At 33.8% G+C, this 21975-nt stretch overlaps 3 protein-coding genes across 3 annotated transcripts; all 3 read right to left on the reverse strand.

The window, feature by feature from the left end:
* Positions 1 to 178: 178 nt before the first annotated feature.
* Positions 179 to 3211, reverse strand: LOC110657303 (AIG2-like protein D). The gene is made up of 6 exons (XM_021814457.2): positions 3060 to 3211; positions 2585 to 2852; positions 2399 to 2471; positions 2197 to 2289; positions 1979 to 2062; positions 179 to 613 (listed from the first exon to the last, which is right to left on the reverse strand). The coding sequence occupies exons 2-6, from the start codon at positions 2731 to 2733 to the stop codon at positions 470 to 472; spliced, it is 543 nt and encodes a 180-aa protein (XP_021670149.1). The 5' UTR covers positions 2734 to 2852; positions 3060 to 3211; the 3' UTR covers positions 179 to 469.
* A 410-nt stretch (positions 3212 to 3621) lies between these two features.
* On the reverse strand, positions 3622 to 12257 carry LOC110657302 (proteasome subunit beta type-6). Its single transcript, XM_021814456.2, has 8 exons — positions 12018 to 12257; positions 11835 to 11911; positions 11677 to 11732; positions 11215 to 11287; positions 10914 to 11025; positions 4513 to 4586; positions 4059 to 4133; positions 3622 to 3960 (listed from the first exon to the last, which is right to left on the reverse strand). Exons 1-8 carry the CDS (start codon positions 12112 to 12114, stop codon positions 3829 to 3831), a joined length of 696 nt encoding a protein of 231 aa, XP_021670148.1. The 5' UTR covers positions 12115 to 12257; the 3' UTR covers positions 3622 to 3828.
* Positions 12258 to 19102: 6845 nt separating this feature from the next.
* LOC110657301 (uncharacterized) lies at positions 19103 to 20890 on the reverse strand. Its single transcript, XM_021814455.2, has 3 exons — positions 19866 to 20890; positions 19474 to 19747; positions 19103 to 19390 (listed from the first exon to the last, which is right to left on the reverse strand). The coding sequence occupies exons 1-3, from the start codon at positions 20841 to 20843 to the stop codon at positions 19254 to 19256; spliced, it is 1389 nt and encodes a 462-aa protein (XP_021670147.2). The 5' UTR covers positions 20844 to 20890; the 3' UTR covers positions 19103 to 19253.
* Positions 20891 to 21975: the final 1085 nt, after the last annotated feature.

The following is a 21975-nucleotide window of genomic DNA, read 5'->3' on the forward strand; positions in this document are numbered from 1 at the left end:
TGATTCTTATTTGACTTTGATAAGGTCAGTTTCCATACAAACCTGGACGGCATCCATGTCCAAGAGGGGGTTTAAGACAAGAAGCATCGTTAAAAGTTGTCCATGTTCACGTAAAACTCCTACGTTCTATGTTGATGAAATATTGATCCCTTGAGCAAGACATTCATAACTCATAAGAGAAGCAAAAGTTTTTATAGATTGATTTTATTCATATGTATCCACTGTACAGATCACCTAAGGCATATTCTCGTGAAAAGGGATAATAGATAACTTCTAAAGAATGTAAATTACCCCAACCCAAAAAATAAAAAATCAATATGATGGAATGCTTTATAGGGGCATTATAAGCTTTCTAAAGATGGGATAAGCTAAAAAATTGAATGTAAATCAATGACAGAATGACAGTTCTGAAATGCAGTTAAAAACATACATTATATAACCCAAAGAAAATATGATGGCATTGGCACCACTAAGGCATAGGGGAATTGTTGTCATCATGCTGAAAGAAGGATTCATAAGTGGCTACTCTAGGCTTTGATTCAGGCAGCTCCAGTTCTTCCATAAAACCAGTAGTCATCTTGAGAAAATCATTCATGTGCGCTCTTTTCCATTGCTTTTGTAAAATACATCACAGAAGAGGAGAGCATCAAGCAGAGGAAAAAATAACCAAACAAAAATGATATGATAAGGTCATATATAGGAGATATTTGTCCCAAGAAAGATCCCTGTGACTGATGTATAATTCACTTCCCATTCAACAAAAGACCATATTCAGCAGATCAGAAGGCATCTCAATGGCTGCCTGCCTTGACAAGCAAGTACTTACTTGCATTTGGCATGAAATGAAGCACTACAATCTTTGATCTAGTTACATTCTCCTAGAATCCTATGATTGCAGCAGAACTAATATACAAGGAAAGTGCAAGGATTTATCATTTGTATTCTCAAACACTCCCGCAAGTGACAGACTGACCCAGAATTCAGGAGGAAAATAACTTAAAACTGATCTAGCAAAACAATATTTCTAGGTAGGAGGCTTCAAAGTCCAGACAATTGGACTAGACGAATATGTGAAGAGATTGAATGTAATATTAGCTGCCAACAAGGCTTAAGATAAAAATCACAAAAAGTTAATTTCACCCAACACAGATGCAGGAAAATTTGGCAGTGTGTGTAATAGGAACTCAGCTAAAGGCCCAATAAGTGAAATTCATGGCCCAAGACAATTGAGGATTTTCTATAGAAGGAATAGAATAAGAACAAAGATGGTTCCAGAAACTCACAGCTGGAATTGGTTACGGAAGCAGAAAATCAGTAGGAGCCTAGGAGGAAAATGCGGAACCTAATCCACATGGGAAGAATGCCAGCAGTGAAGAAACAAAAGTTATATATAAGGGAAATGAGGCAGCTAGAGGGGGGCAACGAGAATTCCATCTGATTTTCAGCTTAGGCTGGCTAGCTCTGCTAGACGGGAGTATTCTCCTGGTTCCATTTGTTATAGAGTACTTAGTATTTGAGTAGTAGTGTGACTGGAGAGATACAATGTAATCGAGTGATCAGAGTGTTCTAGCTTGTTGGTCATTTTCCAATTAAATACAAGTTTTATTACTCTTCTCTGTGTCTCTATTTCATTTCCTGTTGGTTTATGTTCCTTACTTTATCAGTATGTGAGATTGATAACCAGGAAACTAGTTTTGCCCATAAGAAGCTTTGACACAGCCAAAATGTACTCTTACTGCACTCACCTTGGAATTTGTAACCTAGCTGACGCTTGCTATTCTATCAATTTTGGAAATTCTTGGCTAAAGATGGTTCATCTGGACCTAAGACACAGCATGTAGGGTGGAAACCATATATTTGTGTCTTGGTCCATAATGGATGAGTTCTAGACAAGTCTTTCCCACTTTTCTAAAAACACGAGCAGCACATTTCTTTTCCACAGTTTAAAAAAAAAAAAAAAAACAAAAAAGCCCTATACCTCGAAATCCCACTCTCCAAACAAATTGGGATCATTTTGGTTTCCCCAAACATAAGTATGTGCTCGTAATTTGTGAGAACCATCCTGCAAAACACCATTGGAACACATAAGCTTGGTAGTTTGAGACTAGTAAGGACAATTGAAAGAACAAAATTGAAAAGTGTAAATGTAAAATGATGTGATGAAACTAATAAGAGAAAAAATCACAGCAAATATACCATCAAGGAAACGTCAACGGTAGTCCTTTCATACTCAACGTCCTCGAACGTATCTAAAATATCTAATTCAAGATCAGTGATGCCAAAGAGGACCTGCACTCAATTTGAATTTAACAATTTAAGAAGGAGATGTAAAAGAAAAATTCAATCGAAATTGAAAGAATTTGAGATACACGTACAAAAGAAAAAAGAGAAAAGAAACCTTGCCGGTGACTTGCTTGTTTTGGACTGGAAGAATGGCGGGATAAACACGCCCTTTTATGCTAAACCTATGACTGCAAAACTTTTATGAATTAAAATAAGATCCGAAGAAGAGATCGGACTGAATTGAAAAAGGAATGCATAAAATAGAAATGAAAAGCAAATAGAGAGAGAGAGAGAAACAGACTAGCCGTCGAGAATGCCAGAGGAGGATTGAGGGACGCGGTTGAGTAAGACGCGAACGACGTCGTCAGCCAGAAGGCTTCCGTACACGAAGACTCTGTGAGCGTCACTGCCACCACTCACTCCCACAACTGCTGATGATGACGAATTCATCGTTTCCTATTTTCCTTCTCTCTCTCTCCCTCTGACAATTATAAATATCCAGATGATCAAATGGCTTCACCAATCATAACTCGCCACATTTCTTCTCCCAACGCTAGCACCAGCTCAATCTTCAGAGTTTTTTTACATAAAAAAAATAATTAATATAACTTCAACCGATTTTAATTTTATACAAATTTTAATATAAATATTTAATTTAAAAATTATTAAATTATATATATAACCCAACTGCATTTAAAAAAAAAAAAATCAAACCCTTTCGTTCATGCCTCGTTTCTTTATGTCAAATATAACTGGAAAAATACATGCATACTCACAATGGATTGAATGTTAAGAGAAGGAAAAAGGGGGCGTTTGCTCCCAAATACTACCCTGACCAAAGATCCTATCAAACATGTTCTGGATTTAGATTTGTGTTTATAGTATGTCAATTTCACGCCAGACACGCTGGAAAAAAGATCCACTGTTAATGGGTCCATATTGGCTACTAAAAATTTCTAGTTCTATTTCGCTGATTTACCATGCACGCTTACCTTTGTACCGTGAAGAGTCTAATAATTCGGCAGTTGACAGCTTAGCTTTAACCAGACAAAGAAAAAACACCAACTCACACACGCCTTACCCTGAAACCCATCACTTTTGTTTAGATAGTGGTGAATGGAGCGACGGAAAAAGAAAAGAATTTTAATTTCTCTAAATTATTTTATTTGAACACGAGAGAGAGAGAGAAAAAAAAAAAAAAAAAAAGAGAGAAAAAAAAGAACTTTTGCATTTAAATCAAAACATTCCTCCCTAAATTGACGAAAAATGAATAAAAATTATAGTGCAATAGGTGTTTAAATACTTAACTGTTCTACAATATAATAGACATATGAAAAATAAAGATATAATCCTTTTTTCTTTTTAAGGGAGAAATTGTATTTCTCTTATAAATAATCTATCCAAACAACACATCTAGTTCAAAGATGAACATAAACCATTAAAAATCCCATCTGACAAAGTAGGGTGCAGGCAACAAAGAAAAATAAATGTATCAGTCAATCTACAGATAGAAATACTAAAATATGCAGGGCATCTTTCACTTCATCACATGTGCATTGGCTCAGGACCAGAAGCATTTATAATATCCAACAATGAATTATGCGGCTCCAACTCTTCATGCCACAGTGGAAGTTTGTCCCCAGGATAGAAGTTTCTCGTCACTCCCTCCGAATTTATCTGCAAAAATTTGCATAATATACCAAGGATTAGAGTTGAAAAGAAGAAACCTGCTAGATTGCTTAGTAACAAGTGTTTAAGAGTTATGTGAATCTCACAATGACCGTGCGAACAACACCACCACTAGCACCATCTCTTGCCATGGCCAGGGAAACTGCCTTTACTACTAATTGCTGCAAGAAAGAATCAAATACCGTCACCATCAACGCTTAAGCACAAAATTATTTATTTATTTATTTTCTTTGTTGCTTAGCTAGCAACCAACAGATTCATACAAACAAAGGAACACTAAAACTCATGTTCTTCCCTCAAAAACCATGATTGTCTTTCATGGAGCAAAAAAGAAACAAAAGAAATACAGGCTAACAAATTTTAGATGCACTTTCACTAGTTGAACTTAACCCTCATAGTGGCACAAGGTTATGAAAAGGTACAATGTCACAAGCCATAACCACTGAGTATCAGTCCAATAAACATCCAGGATCATTCCTCAAATATCTATTCCAGGGTGTTAACCAATTTTTCCATTTGCATTCATCAACAGCTACATACCTCAGCTTCATCCTTGGTCATTCCTTCTTTCCATGCTTGATCAAAGAATCCATACAAGTAACTGGAGCCAGATCCTGAAAAATCCATCATTATGTCAACAGTTCCCGCATTCTAAGGAAGAATAATGCACCGAGAATTTTACTTTCATTAATTATGTTTTTAAATAGAAGCACAGAATCATAGGTTGTAAAGTATTGGGCAATTAAAGACTACCAAAATTCAATGGAGTATTTTAATAAAAAAAATCATAGAACTAATGTAACTAATATACTAGTTGCTTATTGGTAATTCTGGAAAACACTAATAAAGTTGAGGCCACAACAGACTTTCCCAAACATGCATTAGGATAGCATTCGCTTCAAAGTCTTAGTAAATTACAAGCACAAGTAGAGAGTACATAAAGGTCATTAATATAAAACATTAGATTCATGCAGTTGAGAAAATTAACTCTTAGATTAATTCTGCTCATACAAAAGGAGAAGGGATGAGCTATTGGCCAGTTTGGTTGCCAGTCAAACTGAATAGACTGGAACCATCAGAATATAGAACTGAACTGACACCAATTTTATTAATGAACTACACTGAATCAAACAGAAAATTTTGGTTTGGTGCAGTTTTGAACTGTGAAAATTTCAGCTCCACGAAAATGAATCCCTCTCCTTTATGCCAAAGATTAAAATCTGATAAGTAAAATCTTAAAAACAATAATAAAATAAACATAAATTACAAACAATTTCTCCATAAATTTTAAAAAAAAAATTCAAATCAGATCTAGCCACAGGATTACATATCTGAAGGATAAAGAATAAGTAGTGAATAAAAAAAGGAGACATGGATTCAAATGATATAAACGATGGGGCGTTCTCAACTTACGACACGCTACATCGAAACCCAAGTGTAGTGAGAAATATGCAAGGGCATAGGGTGTTCACCAAAAGCGACGCGCCATACCGGCGCCCGGGCGTGGTGTTTAAATGAGCAAGGATTTCCACATCATGGATGGGTGTGGGTAAAGAAATTAGTTCATAGGACAGATATTAGAACAGATAATGGTACAGAACACAAGATAGGTATAGAGAACAATAGAAGATATCATAGAAGGAGATCAATTAGGAATGAACAGGATAAGAGGAGAATTTAGGTTGGTACTTGGAATGTTGGATCACTTACAGGAAAATTAATGGAGCTTGTGGATACCTTGGAAAGAAGAAGTGTGAATATTGCTTGCATTTAGGAGACTAAATGGGTAGGAGAGAAAAATAAAGAAGTGGATAATTCATGGTACAAACTGTGGTTTACCGGAAAGGAAAGGAACAAGAACGGATTGAGCATAATCATAGACATGACATTAAAAGATGCTGTAATAGCTATGAAAATAGTAGGAGATAGGATTATACTAGTAAAGCTACTACTAGAAGGAGAAACAATAAATATAGTTAGTGTTTATACCCCACAAATAGGACTAGATAGTGAGAGTAAACAAAAGTTTTGGGAAGATATGGATGATCTAATGCAAAGCATACCGAATGAAGAGAATGTTTTTATCGATGGAGATTTGAATGGACATGTAGGAAGTGATAAGCAAGGTTATGAGAATGTCCATGGAGGTTTATGTTTTGGTTTTGGTTTGGCAGCCGAAATAAGGAGGAAAAAAGTATCATAGGTTTTGCTATAGTATACGACCTAATATTAGCAAATACCTATTTTATAAAAAGAGAATCACATTTAGTGACTTTTAAAAGTGGACAACATAAAAGCCAAATTGACTTCCTCTTAACCAGGAAGACAAATAGAGCTCTATGCAAAGACTTCAAGGTCATTCCAGGAGAGACTTTAACAAGTCAACATCGGTTAGTAGTCTTAGATGTCAAGTTTAGGAACAATTCAAGTAAGGTTAAAAGAAATAGTGTAACTCGAACAAGGTGGTGAGAGTTCAAAGGAGTAAAGCAAGTGAAGTTCAAAGATGAGCTTCTCGAGTCCGAAGCATGAAAGCTGGGTGTGGAAGCCAATGATATGTGAATACGAATGGCATTAAAGATTAGAGAAGCAGCTAGAAAAGTACTTAGAGAGTCTAGAGGACATGGACCACCATCAAAAGAGAGATGGTGGTGGAATGAGGAAGTACAAAAGGCAGTGAAGAGAAAGAGAAAATGGTATTAGAAATTACCTAAGTATGATAATAATGAGACATATGAACAGCACAAGATAGCAAAGAAAGAGACAAAAAAGGCAGTTAGTTAAGCAAGAGCGCAGGCCTCTGAAAATTATATGAGAAACTTGAAACTAAAAAATGGGATAAAGATATTTATAGATTAGCAAGGAGAAAAGAAAAGAAATGTCAAGATCTCAATCAAGTTAAGTGCATTAAGGATAAAGAAGGAAAAATGTTAGTGAAAGATGAGGACATTAAAGAAAGATGGAGAAATTATTTTCATGATCTCTTTAACAACAGTCAAAGTAGTAATAGCGTGAATATAGACTGCAAAGCAATAGAAAAGAATGTGAATCAGTGTTATTAAGGCAAAAGGCGACACTAAGGCGATAGAGTGCCCTATGGCTTTAGGCGAGAGGCGAGAGGCGAGGCGAGGGCCTTTTTGAAGCGAGGCGTCATATCCTTAATTGCCTAAATTATATATATGTGTGTGTGTAATTATAAAATAAAAATTCATACTTTTAAATAGATGATAAATAACAGTAAATTAATAATTCTTATGTAAAATAAATAACTAATTAACAAGATAAAAAGCAAAACTAATTAAATTAAAAAGAATATCAATTAAAAAGTAAACTAATTACAAATAAATTAACAATACTTATATTAATTAATTAATAAGAATAAAAAGTTAAATTATCAAATTAACAATAAAATAATAATTACTATGTAAAATAAATAACTAATGAGAATTAATGTCTAATTAACAAGATTAAAAGTAAAACTAATTAAACTAAAAAAATAAAAAGTAAAAGATAAATTAATTACCATTAAATTAACAATACCTATATTAAATAATCAACCAATCAATAAGTAAAATAATTAATTTAACAATACACATGTTAAATAATCAACTAATTAACAAGTAAAATAATTAATTCAATAATATCCATAAAATTTAAATAATTAATAAAAATTAAAAGTAAAACAATTAAATTAATAGCAAATAAATAATTAATTAATTAATAAAACCCAAACAACCAAAGTACCAAACCAAGAGAAGGAAAGGAAAAAAAAAAAAGCAAAACTGCTGCAAATCAGAATCGAAAATACCGACAAGATAACAGGCTAACAGAGGAGGAAGAAGCCAACCGAGGAGGAGGAGGAGGAGAAGAAGAAGGAAAAGGAAAGAAGAAAAAAAGAAAATCAAGCATGCTCAAGGCTCCAAAGAAAAGAGTGGGAGAGGAGGAAGAAGATAACAGAGTAGGAACAAAATAATGTAAACAGAGAGCAGGAGGAAGAAGAAGATGAGAGAGAAAGAGAGAGACATACTGGATCGATGACACTGACGCACTCCTGGAGTTGATGCAGCTCTATTTTCTTTTTTGTCGGCAACAGGTAAATCTTTAGGGTTTTATATTTTTTATTTAAAAAAAAAAGGGGTTCTTCTGTGCTTGAAAGAGGCGACGCCTCTCGCCTGCCTCATGCCTCGCCTCACCAACCTGAGGCGTCGACTCTTCTGGTGCCAAGAGAGGCGACCCAGTCGAGGCGGCGGAGGGGCGCCTCGCCTAGCGCCTCACCTGGGCGCCTCTCACGCCTTTAATAACACTGATGTAAATTATACTAGAAGGATTAGATCTTTAGAAGTAAAGGAAGTACTTAAGAGAATGAAAGTGAATAAAGCCTGTGAACTCGATAGAATACCAATTGAAGTGTGAAAGTGTTTGGGAGATATGGGAGTGGCATTGTTAACTAAATTGTTTAACAAGATTCTAAACTAAAAGAAAATTCCTGATGAATGGATAAGTATTTTAGTACCTCTTTTTAAAAATAAGGGAGACATGCAGAGTTGCTCAAATTATAGGGGAATTAAACTCATGAGCCATACTATGAAATTGTGGGAGAGAGTTGTGGAACATCAACAACGTCATGACACTTCTATCTCTCCCAATCAATTTGGCTTCATGCCTGGTCGTTCAACTATGGAAGCGATCTTTCTCATTAGAAGCTTGATGAAGAAATATAGAAATGTGAAGAAAGATCTACACATGATTTTTATCGATTTGGAGAAAGCTTATGATAATGTTCCAAGAGATGTCTTATAGAGAGTGTTAGAACAAAAGAGGGTATCTATTAGGTACATACAAGTGTTGAAAGATATGTATGAAGCAGCAACTACTATTATGCGCACAGTGAAAGGGGACACAAGAAATTTTCCTATCTCAATTGGATTATACCAAGGTTCAGCTGTAAGCCCTTACCTTTTTACATTAATTTAGATGAATTGACAAAACATATACAAGAGAGTATCCCTTGGTGCATGATGTTTGCAGATGATATAGTTCTAACAGATGAGATGCGAGAAGGAGTTAATAGAAAACTAGAGCTTTAGAGAAGTACTCTAAAGCTTTGGAGAAGTACTTTAGAGTCAAAGGATTTTAAGTTAAGCAGAACGAAGACAGAATACATCAGTGAAGGGCGAATTGCTGATAGAGAAAGAGTTAGTTTGGATGGAGTGGTACTGTCCCAAAGTAATCACTTTAAATATCTTGGCTCAATCCTTCAAGTAGATGGGGGATGTGAGGAGGATATTAGTTATAAGATTAAAGCCGGATGGTTGAAGTAAAGAAGTGTCACGGGAGTTTTATGTGATCGCAAGACTCCTAATGAGTTGAAAGGAAAATTTTACCGTACAACCATATGACCAGCTATGTTCTATGGTAGTGAGTGTTGGGCACTGAAGGAGTTGTATGTGTCTAAGATAAGAGTTGCGGAGATGAGAATGTTAAGGTGGATGAGTGGTCATATTAGACTAGATAAAGTCCGCAATGAGAGTATTAGAGAAAATGTAGAAGTGGTGCAAATTGAGGATAAGTTGAGAAAATGGAGATTGAAGTGGTTGGTCATGTGAAGCGTGGACACACGAAGACTCCAGTCAGACAAATAGAGCACATTAGGTTAGGGGATAGAAAGAAAATAAGGGGTAGACCTAAACTAACTTAGAGGAGAGTAATACAACATAACCTAGAAACATTACACATTTCCGATGATTTAACCCAAAATCATTTCAAATGGAGAAAGAGAATCCACATAACCGACCCCAAATTCTTGGAATAAAATCTTAGTTGAGTTGAGTGAATAAAAAAGCAATATCCAAAAGAAACCACAGAAACTTCCAAAGAACAAAAAAGCAGTAAACTCAATAAGAAAGAAAAAAAAAAACCAGCATTTACAAGCTGCAAGAATTGGGATTTTTTGTGCTCTTTCTTTGGACAGGGAAGATAGGCCGTGGGATTGCACAAAGAAAAATAGAGGATATGGCAGAGGAGAATAATTCTAAGGGTTTTTTTCCCCTTTGCATAGGGAAGAGAAGATAGTAGAAAAGAGAAGAGTATGAAGGGAGGAAATGAGAAGTGAAGGGAGGCTAGGGTTAGCGAAATAAAGATGCATATATATCGTAACTTAAACAGTTGAGATCATATGAAATGGATGGTTGAGAGTAGTGGTAGTTCTAAAAAGATAGAACAAAAAAAATTTGTTGATGGGCGGAATCGATCTTAGTACCCACAGTTTTTACATTACCTTTGTCAACCACTAGGCTATAAGTAGTCCATAGTCCCTACACTACAAAGTCCACTAATTTTATCTAAATCGATTCATTTTTTCTGAAATTTTTTCTTTCAAAACTAAACTAAATAAACCAAAAATTATAAAATTAAAAACCGAAATGAACCAGATTATTTAAAAAACTGAACCAAATTTCCAAATTAAATCAGTTTGGTAGGTTTTTTCAGTTTGAAACGAATTCTACTCACCCCTAAAAAGGAGCACATTAAAACCAAACACAGCCTAAATTCACAAGCAGTGAGATCTGCTATATGGATCTGTTTCCCCCTATACACCAGGTTTAGGGCTACATATTCGGAGAGAACCAGGGCCGATAAATTTCAAGTTGCCCCAATTCAATCCTACGCCAAGCGATTCTGGATCCAAATCATATTTTACTCATTAGGATGAAATATATATATATATATATTGACAAACCAAGAGGAAATAACTCTCCAAACAATAACTTTGCAACCAAAAAAAAAAAAAGTACAGCGAATGTCAATTGTAATTAACCTACAACATCAAATTAAAACGCACCATCTCTCATTCATAAAGGGCCTCATACACGTATGAAACTTTAAGCTTTATGTGGGCTAAGACTTAAGGCTCTAATTCAAGAATAGAGAAGGGAAATATAAACCTCCAATAGCAAAAGGCTGCTCTATTATTGTTCCACCGAGAGGAACTCCATAAATTTTACCACCTTCATATTTGTCCCATCCACCAACAATTAGGCCAGTTTCTAGCATGTTCTGCAAAATCGAGAAATTTACAAAAAGCCAAACATGAACACGGAAACTCAAATCTTGAGAATTCTCTGAAGCAATAATGCATAACAAGAAAACCAAAATAAAAACTTGCTCCCATCCTTCCTCTCCATTCTCTTTCTCTCTCTCTCTCTCTCTCTCTCTCTCTCATCCATCAGCAAAGCAAGCACAAACCTTATTGTTATAAGATAGCAGCCTGACCAGATTAGCAGCAACTTTGACAGTTGCGGGCTGACCTAACTGTATTCTGTACAAAAGATAATTGATGAATGAGAAGAAAAAAAAAAAAGCAAAAATATCAAGAAAAGGAACGCTGGAGTGGAAAATTCCAATATTAACTAAACCAATACAATTACAAACACATAAGAATGTTGGATATGAAATCAAATTAGACTTAGGACAACGGAAGAAGAAAGCAGGACATCTGTGCCTATCACTTAAATAAATAGAAATGAATTCAATTGAATTCCACCATTTTGATAGTTTATGGTTAAAAAAAAAAGAAACAAAAAAAGAAATAAAAAACAGAGACAACAAACAGAGCGCAAGATTGATGAACAATTGAAAAATTATCACACATCACAGGTTGCCAACAAAAAAAATTAACAAGAAAAAGAAGAAAAAAAAAAGGCTCACGTGTGCTGATGAAGAAAGTAACGAACATAGTCGGACACAATTTGGGAATCTGCAGCCTGCAAAAGAAGAGAGTATGAAATATGAAACCCTAGGAAGCACAGTGTAGAAGAAGACAGAGAAATTGAATATAAGTTGAAGTAGAGAGATGGAAAGAATACCGATCCAGAACGACAAACGTAGACATTATCAGTGAGCTGAGTAATTTTGTCCGAAGCCCTATTTGCGACATACATCCCTAAAAGTAATAGCGATTAAAAGAGTCCTTCTCTTCAACTATTTGATCGAAGCATTATCAGGGCAAAAACTAAAAAAGGAATAGCGAGAGAGCTAAGAGAGAATACCAGTGCTGGTGCGAGAGTCGGCACCCAGGACGACGCCGCCGTCATAGGTGACGCCGATAATAGTAGTACCCATAGAGTGAGGAGCCTTGAGATCCATTAGCTTGCTAAAGATATTTTCTAATTCAATCTAAAGAAAAAGGATATAAAATGCAGATCAGGGAAGCAAAGCAGAAGTCCGAAGAGGGTTTTTATTTTTCTGTTTGCCTGAGAAGCTGACTTCCTCCACAAGCCTATTTGTTGTCTCCAACAAAAAGAAAATAAAAAATGAAATAAAATATGGGTTTTTCATTTTTCTCCTTATTATTATTATTATTATTACACACTTATTTAATTTATAATTAAAATTAATCTTATTAGTGGTATAGGTTGATAATATTGTTATTATTAGAAATGACACTGCAACCATTTTATTTCTAAAGTCTTTTCCTCACATCTAAAATAGAATTTAAGAATGCTAAAGTATTTATTAAGTATTAAGATGATAATGTGTAAAAAATATATTTTTCTCTCGTAAAAAATTATATTTTTGGCTTGTTAAGAAAAGTTTGAAAATTTAGTATTAAGTTGCGTATTGCATCTATAGCCCCCAATTTAAAATTCATGAAAGAAGATAGTAAATTATTTAAAGATCTTGAGAAGTATAGAAAACTGTGATAAATTGAACCATTTTACAGTGACTCATTATGACGTTGCATACTTAAATTAGTGTTGTAAATAGTTAGTCTCTTCATCAATAGTTAGTCATTGAATCTTTTACTACTTGAAGGGAGATTCAAATCATAAACGTTCTAATATTGAATGCCTTTCATATGTGGATTGGGCAAGATCTAAGGTTTATAGAAGATCTGCTATTGGACATTGTGCTTTTGTTAGAGGATATTTTGTGTCTTGGAGGAGTAAGAAGCAAAATATAATCTCTCAATCTAGTGAAGAATTTGAGTATAGAGCCATGACACAATCTGTGTGTAAGATAATGTGGATATATCAATTATTGAATGAAGTTGGTTTTAATTTTTCATTGCCGACTAAGTTATAATATGATAATCATACTATTCTTCATATAGCTTATAACCTAGTGTTTCACAAATGAATCAAGCATATTGAGATTAATTGCCATTTTGTTCATGACAAGATTCAAGAAAAGCTTATATTCATAGGCCATATGTTAAAACTACAGATCAATTCGAAGATAACTTTACTAAAACTTGAATGAAGTTCGAGTTGACTATATCTATGACAAATTGGCATAATTAACATTTATGCTCCAACTTGAGTTTTAAGGAAAGTAAACCATATGTTCCTTATTAATGATGCAACACCACCGTAGGTAGTCCGTACGTTCTACTATTCTGACGACTAATGTCTGTTCGGACAGTCAGAATGCCTGAAACTACACTTAAATGATAGTGAAGAGATATAAAATGATGGAATACATAATAAGAAAATACAAGAAAAATTAAGAAAAAATAAAAGAGATGAAATGTAACTAGGTTAAACAAGCAGGAACTGTAGCGATGGATGACTGCACTGGGAAGTCACGGCGAAGATAGTTATCGACCCCAGGACCGCTGGAAACTCTAAGAAATATTTTCGAGACATAATTAAAAGTCTATTGAGGTACAATTGACATTGAAAATGTCAAAGAAAATTTAGTGAATCGGTACAGACGAAAACAAAAATTTAAGAAATGATCGGCTCAGGAATTAAATCGGTGTTACTGAAAAATTTGAAATATAACCCGAAGAGGGGCATTTTGGTCATTTGACACCTAGAATTGACTTTTAACCTAAATATCCATTAAAATAAGTGATATTAAAATTTTGAAAATCCCATAAAAAATGAAATCATATGTGAAATGCAATTAAGGAAAAATGAGGGGTATAATTTGAAATAATGAAAACTTTGATTACTAAATTAATTAAACCTAAATTAGTGGGCATATAAATAGCCATAAGATGACACATACCTCCACTAACTCACTCATCTTCATCTTCCTCTCCACATTTGCCGAATTTGAATTCTCCCAAATCCTCCATTAGAGCTCTTCCATGCAAGCTCTCCAAACCCACCATTTTCAACCTAAAACTCAAGGCTCACTTCATTAAACTTGGTCCTCACATCTTGGGAAGGATATTGGCAGCAAAAAGAAAGGGATTTGGTGAAGATTTACAAGCGTGGGAAATCCTTGGTTAAAGTTGAGTGCTTAATCTTTCCATTTTTCTTCATTAATTCTTGTTTTGATCTTGGGGTGAGTTGATTTGCTAAAAAAAATTGAGAAAATTGATGAGTATTTGGGGAGCCATGAATTTGGTAGCCATGAAAAGCTTAGGAGTTTGTTTAATTCTTACATGTAAATGATGATTAGTGAGGTTGATTAAGGTGATTACATGTATTAGAACTTAATTGTATGTATATGTTGGAGATTGATAATTTAAATTAGGGTTTTGAATTGATTATTGGAGACTTGTGTAATTACTGGAAATTTGATCAAATTGAGGTTTGATTGATGATAATTAGAAGTGCCATGAATGTTAATGTGGAGTTTGAGAGTTAGAGAATAAAAATTGGAAGTGCAATTTGTGTGCAAGTTGAGTAATTGTTGAGGCAGTGTGTATTTTGAGCCATAAGTGAAGTTGTGTGGCCCCAATTGGTATGAGACCAATTGGAGGTAAAACTAGACCTAAAGTGGACCAATTTTCGTGTAGAAGATATGCCAAAATTTTACCTAAAAAGTGAGCTAAAAATTGACATAATTCGGATTGATAATTGTGAACCTAGAATTTTGACCAAATGAACAAGGTTTATTCAATTGGCCATATCTCATTGTAGACAAGTCCAAATAGCCTGAATTTTATACCATTGGAAAGCTTAGATATAAAGTTACAACTTTTGTGAAGGACACAAAGCTCAGAAATGTCATTAACCAAGTCAAATTACTTGCCCAAGTTGGGTTATCAAAACTGTTCAGTACCAAAACTGCCCAGATTTTGCCATACATGTGCAATCTGTCCAGTTTTGATAAAAAGACCATATCTTGGTCTATAGAACCTCAAATAACATGAAATCCATGCCAAAATTTTAATAAGACATAAAACTACAAAATTGGTATTTGAACGAAAACCCAGAAATTAAGGGAACTAGGTCAATTAGCTTGATTAAGTTGGCATAAAAAATCAGGAAAATGTATAAGAGACCAATGAATCCAGAATATTGTTTTAAGCATATCTACCTTTAGAGAACTTCAATTGAAATGAGCCATACCATTATGGAAAGGTAAGAAGTAGAGCTAAAACTTTATTTTAGACACCCTCCTCACATTATGAATGTAAGAAGCTTTAATTATAGGTCAAAGTTACTTACCTAAATTGGAAACTTGTGAAATAGGACTTTTAAGTCCAGTCCAATAATGTGGCTATAGTTACCCTACAATACTTGAAAAATTGTAACTAAAATTTTTTATTGACCATAAGACATAGGGCAATATATCCTATGAAGAATACTAGGCCTAAATATTACTACAAGCTATTCAAAGAAATTGGTAAAGTCCATAACCAAAATTGCCTAGTAAGGAAACTAAAAATCCAGAATTGACCTAGTTATGGTTATTTGACCATAACTTGAGTTATACAAATCCAAATGGAGTGATACAAAAAGGGAATTAAAGAAGGCACAATAAGAAACAATTTGATGAAGAGAACTTTGCTCAATTCTCACTGTAGCATTGGTCCAATGGAACAGTAAACATTGGCCATAAAATCTGAAATAACATATAATGAGTCTTAAATTAAGATTGACAATTGATGCCAACAAGTGTTAAACTCAAAATGTGGGATCATAGTGCAATTAGAACTAACACATCTATTAAGGGTGAAAAAGTCAACATTTATGTTTGACTAGTAATGTGAATAGTAAACATAATGACACAAAAATGCTTTGAGTACAATGGTACTTCAGGACAACTGATGTGAATTGTGATCATTATGATGATATTTGTGATTTAAAAATCTGTGTTCCCATCAGGAACAGAATCAATTGTGATAAATTGTAATTGAACTTATAATTAAATAATGATAGTTTAATATATATTAATGTTTAATGGTATTTTTATGCCCATGTATTGCCTAGACACATGCGTCAGATTGGACAGATTGGCATGTCAATAGGGTATCGTTTGAGCAGTACTGCGTAAGGTTTTATGCCTATAATTTTGGGGCTTGTATGCCCGATTATCAGTTTATCTGTTAGCATGGCTTTTTAGCCATATTGATTGCATACGTCATTGATGTTCTGTATCTATTTTTCTGTATCTGTTAACATGGCCTTTTTGCTATATTGATTGCATACATGGTTGACGTTCTGAGCTTACGTGTCCCATGGTATGACGGCCCAAAACACTGCAGTGTCTAGTGCCCAGCACCAGTTATCTAGTTTGGTCAGCCTGTCATAGGTTACTTGGGCAGAAAAATTTATTGAAATAAGTTAAGAATATTAGCAATTAAAAATATTAGAAATTAAATAAATGAGTAAGAAGACCTGAAATAAATTAGATTAGTAAAAGAATTATAACTTAAATAAACATTACAAATGCGACTTACATAATAATATAAGCATAGACTTAATATTTAGATTATTTTTGATATTGTACATCACTACTGTAAACTTATGAACTAAGCACCTCCAAAGAAGAATATAGTAGGATAAAGGATGGTTAGTATTAGAAATTTCGAACGGTATTAAATTAATTATATATCTTAATTATCTGAACTCTGTTTTCTTTCTATCTTTATTTGTATATTATTTCTTTATTATATTATTGCACCACTAAGTAGCAATGCTTAGCGCAATGGATTTTTTTCATCGCGCAGGTACTGAAGATAAAACCCAGTGAACATTTGACTAGGATTTTTGGAGTCCAGATCTACAGAAGTGTCAGAAGTGTTCAAGGTTGTCACCTCCTCGGCAATGCATATAGATAGAGCTCACATTAAGCATATTATGTATTTTGTATATTATAAATGTTTCTTATGTTGTAATGCAAATTAAGAAATTGTATTGAATAAGTATGTGATGTAATTAATTTGTATAATATGTAGACTGTGAATTTATGCAATTAGTTGCAAATTAGATACATTAATGAAATTAAGAATTTTGATATATGAGTTGAGTTTGAATATAAATGAGATTGAGATTGAGAATACTGGGAATATATGACATTGTGTTGAGATTGAATTGTAAAAATATATTAGAATTGTTCTTTTACAGGTTAGAAGAACAACTTTGTTAATTTTAGCCGGCACTCTGCCGGATTTTCGGTACAAATTTTTGGAATACCTCCTTAATCAAATTTTAATAAACAGCGTAAATGGCCTAAACCTTACCTAGAGATTTTTGAATAAATAAATCAAGAACTTAAGTGAAATAAAATAAAGTAAGGTGCTCCGACACACTGTGTGACATGCCCTGCTCGGCTATACTGTAGACGGGTGAGGGGTGTTACAAATGATGTATTCATAGTATAGTTGATTGTATAGCTCAACTTTAGAGATTTGCTTTCTTAATTAGTTATGAACAACTTGCATATATTTGTATTAATTCTTTCATGAAATAGAATACATAAATTTTCCTCTACAGAGTAAGAGAAATATTCCATAATAGAATAGAGGATTATTTCATAAATTGAGTTGAATTCGTAATTAGATTATGATTGTAGGGCTAATATTATAGGTTTATTAAAAAAAATAACCAAAAAAAAATGAAACAAATAAAAAAAATTGATATAGGGTAGCCATCTATGAGAAACTCGCTAGTGGTCATCCAAGGAAGAGATCTAAAGGAAGGAAAAAAAAAAAAAGAAGAGGAGAGGAGAGAGAACAGTTGCCCTTCAAACAAACAACTATATTGATTGGTTAGATCAGATTCAACGTCCACATCTCTCTCTTGATTGGATTGGATTAAAAAAAGCTTCAGATTTTTTAAATTAAATTAGAATCATATATCTAAGGTGTGTTTTAAAGAGTTCTTAAATGAATAAAATTAAAAAAAAAATGCATCCTACGTTTCTTATGGGATATTCTTTTGCAATAATGATCTAATTGATGCTACCATGAGCTCTTTTGACTAACTTGATCATTGATGTTACCATGAGCTCTTTTGACCAACTTGATAATGATAATAGTAAGGTCGATAGTTTATGGCCATCCACTTCGACACTCAAATCAATGATTTGCGTAAAGAAAGTAAGAATAATGAGAGTAGATTGTTGTAATCAATTGAGTCAAGTAAGCATACTTGACTGGTGGTGCTGTTTGATATTTGTAAACTAAAGTTCAATGACCACTGAAGGTGGTCGCTGAGAATTTCATATTGTTCGGTTGTAATCTCAAGATTCTTGGTAGTACATCTATCATCAGCACATGATTTTCATTGGTTAGTTTTCCGAACTAACCGAGCCGTTATGTTAAACCTGGCTATCATTCGAATGGTTATTGCTTGGTTGGATAACCAAGCCATCTAATGCTCGACCACCTTGACCGAACTTCTTGAACACTTGACTAAATCTCTTGACCTTTTGATTGGGCTTTTTGACTGTTCATTGAACCATTGATCATTTAACAATTTGATCGAGTCTCTTGACCTTATGATTGAATCATTTGACTATTTGACCGAACTATTTGACTATTGGGCAGGCTACATCACTAATAAAAAATTATTGATAAGTAATTGAGGACAATAAAAATAATTAAATCTTAAATGGTTCAACCCATCAAAATTAACAATGATATAATACAGTAGCTACTTAATTGCAGAGCCTAATATTTCAGGTTTTCTCACTCAAATTTATTCCTTTTTTGGTAGATTTTTAAATTACAAGATAAAAATCCAAAAATCATAAAATATTTCTTAATTGGATTACATGGCAAGCAATGCAGTTACTTTTTACTACCATGAAATATAACTCACAAACTTTTTTTTTTTCTTTTATCAAAACCCACATTCAGAATCTTTCATGAACCTGTTTTAAGGGGTATATAATAATTTTTATTGTTTATATGCGTATTTATAAATATAAAAATTATAGATTATATTTGAACATATGAATAATTCGTCATTTGTGTGAATATACATATAGATTTGTAATTACATAAGATGCTACATTATGAATTTGGTTTACGTCTTCCCTTTTTGTACTGTAAGTTTTATTTATTTAAGGAAACAGGACTTGCGAAAGGAAATTGTTCAAGACAGAACCACCACTTTGCTCAGAATCCACATCACCAAAGAGAACTCAAACGCAAAGAGTGTGTGAAGCAATCCTCGATCAAGTGCAAATCCGAATAGTGTGATTCCTCCATTGTTGTGTTGCAAATATGCCACTGCACAGAAAACATTAGTGTAATGTGCAATTAACAAATGCAAGAGTAAATTGACACCAAAGTATCTGATTTATAATACTTACCAAAAGCCTGCCTGGTTTGGAAGGAAGATGGATCCTGTGAAGAATCTGACACTAAAATGTCCGACAAATTGGCATCAGTATCAGCAGTGTTGGATACAAGAATCCCATCGGCCTCCGGGACAAGGCATTTCCCTTGGTCTGATCTGGCGGATGCAGATGTAACGATCATATGCCATCTAGTTGCTACGGACACGATGCCTTGAGCTCTATGTGTGATTCTAGCTGCTCCCAATAAGCATAAGAAGAATCCACTTAACTGAACCACTGAACAAATCTGCATTCTCCCATAATATAATTTTTTATGATGATGATATAATTTGGCGTAAACCCTTTTGTTATCTTCCACAATTGCACATTCGTTTAGACAAATTTAGTAAAAACAAATTACTTACCACAAGGTCTCCTGAATTGATGAAAGTTTTGTCCGACTTGAATGCCAGAACCAGCAACAATGCTCCCAATTGACTAATGGAAATGGCAACCAAACAAGCAATGATAAAGAATCGGTATCTGTGGCTGGTAACAGACAACTGTTTCTTTATCCTAAGATGCTCCCTGAATATGACACCAGCATCCGATTCGCATCCCTCGAACAACTTATGAAGCCCTTCAAATCTAAGTATCTGAAGCTCACAAGTCAGCCGAAACAGAACGCAGACCAACAGGAAAACACCTGTCCTGTAAACCCACGATGCCAACACCAACACAAACATGATAGAATTCAACGGGACACCTGAACTGATCAGGAAAGGTAATGATATTTTCACTGTGGAGAATAAGATGATTTTGTGTGCAAGTTCCACCAAAAAAGATGGCAGTAAAATGCATGCGAGGAGTCGAAAAGCCTTATCAAGCTCCCGGGAGTATCCACGTCTCACGAACAAAGAATCGTCTTGTAGCCCATCCAGGAACAAGAGCTGGCGAAGACCATATTTTCTGAAAAAACGGGATAGGGTCAAGAAAGCTATTAGAGCCAAGCCAGACTCAGGAAACTGCACCAGTTTGTTGAAAGATATGGGGTTATCGGATGGGACTTTAATAGAGAGGCAGCTTATGATGGGTACAACAATGGAAAAGAATGTGGATGCCAAGTATGATATGAATTTTCCTATGCAAGAGGAATGATCAAGGGCACACCATTTGAGGCTTATTCGAAAATTGCGTAGCTCATCAAAAAGTAGGGATTTTGATCTTGCATATGATGGTTGAAGTAACAAAGGGACATTAGCATCATTGTTCTGATCAGGTAATGTCGAAGTCATCACACGTCGATCGGAGAATTGGACATCGATATGGGCGTCAGAAGAAGGGGTGGAGGTGATCATGGCTGGAGATCCAAATTCAAAAGAATTTGGATTTGATATATGCATACATTAGGTCTCTTGTAGGAGCCAGCAAGTGGCCTGTGATTCTGCGAAACTTTTCTAGTTTTGAAGAAAGCAACGTTATTTATTATTATTATTATTATTATTATTATTATTATTATTATTATATATGCAACATCATTGCTTGGGAGTGTAAGCAAGCTTAATATGCTTTTCTGGGAAGAGCAAAACCACTTTATATTCCTAAATAGGAACACAAACGTTAATTGGAAATTAACATTGGTTGATTGGGTTCTGAATTAAACTGAAGCAACTCAAAATTCTCTAAAAACTAGTATTAATTAATCGAATTAAATAAAAGTAGAAGTTAAATTGAATGGAATAAAAAACTTTTAATTTGTTTCTGTTTGATTTATTGGTTTGAATTATTTTATTAAATTTTTTTAAAAAAATTTTATATTATTTTTTTTGAATTTATTATAATTTTAAAAATTACTTATTATATATTTCATAAAAGTCCCTATAATCAATAAAAATTGATTATAAAATAATAAATTGATTGATTATTTTTTAATTTTGTAATTAAAAAAACTGAATCAAATAAAAAAATTAAAATTTTAAAAATATTATAATCAAAATCAAATCGAATAAATCAGAAAATTAAATTGAAAAAACCAAGTTAAAATGATATGGTTTAATGTTAAACTAGAAAAGCCCGTCAATTTAATTATATTATTAGATTCTTTTTTTAATCAATTGTGAACTCTTACGTTCTTACTCCAGTTAATAATAATAAACTGTTTTCTCCTAATATAATTATAAGAACTCCAAATAATCATTTAAGCTAATAATTTAACAATAAGAATAAATTAAGCTTGCTTCTTACGAGAAAGAGCGAACAACTCCATCGTCAATTCGATGTATGAGTCTGACTATCACATGATCAAGAGAAGCCGGAAAGCACAACTGTAGAAGGGCACGTAAAAGCATAAAACCTGAGTTTATCCCGTGAGTCCTTTCCACTCTATGCCTTTTACTAGAAGCTTCAAATTTCAAATTTTCAATCAAGCCAAGAATAAAGAGAACTAGACAAGTTCCTTTTCCGATTTCTTTATAGTTGCAGCTCATCAAATGTATATTCGTTGCTTCAAGTAGCCAAGATGGACGCAACTATTTT

The sequence above is a fragment of the Hevea brasiliensis genome, chromosome 4 (assembly GCF_030052815.1).
Source record: "Hevea brasiliensis isolate MT/VB/25A 57/8 chromosome 4, ASM3005281v1, whole genome shotgun sequence".
NCBI classification, from domain to species: domain Eukaryota; kingdom Viridiplantae; phylum Streptophyta; class Magnoliopsida; order Malpighiales; family Euphorbiaceae; genus Hevea; species Hevea brasiliensis.

Excerpts from the sequence above, each read along its gene's own strand:
- LOC110657303 (XM_021814457.2), bottom strand. The coding sequence starts at position 2,733 with ATGAATTCGTCATCATCAGCAGTTGTGGGAGTGAGTGGTGGCAGTGAC. Across the intron at positions 2,290-2,398 it reads ACAAGCAAGTCACCGGCAAG|GTCCTCTTTGGCATCACTGA; the intron begins GTTTCTTTTCTC and ends AATTGAGTGCAG. Across the intron at positions 2,063-2,196 it reads CCGTTGACGTTTCCTTGATG|GATGGTTCTCACAAATTACG; the intron begins GTATATTTGCTG and ends GGTGTTTTGCAG.
- LOC110657302 (XM_021814456.2), bottom strand. The coding sequence starts at position 12,114 with ATGGATCTCAAGGCTCCTCACTCTATGGGTACTACTATTATCGGCGTC. Across the intron at positions 11,026-11,214 it reads TGCTATCTTATAACAATAAG|AACATGCTAGAAACTGGCCT; the intron begins GTTTGTGCTTGC and ends TCGATTTTGCAG. Across the intron at positions 3,961-4,058 it reads GTGTTGTTCGCACGGTCATT|ATAAATTCGGAGGGAGTGAC; the intron begins GTGAGATTCACA and ends AAATTTTTGCAG.
- LOC110657301 (XM_021814455.2), bottom strand. The coding sequence starts at position 20,843 with ATGCATATATCAAATCCAAATTCTTTTGAATTTGGATCTCCAGCCATG. Across the intron at positions 19,748-19,865 it reads TCAATTCAGGAGACCTTGTG|ATTTGTTCAGTGGTTCAGTT; the intron begins GTAAGTAATTTG and ends GGGAGAATGCAG. Across the intron at positions 19,391-19,473 it reads CCAAACCAGGCAGGCTTTTG|TGGCATATTTGCAACACAAC; the intron begins GTAAGTATTATA and ends TTTTCTGTGCAG.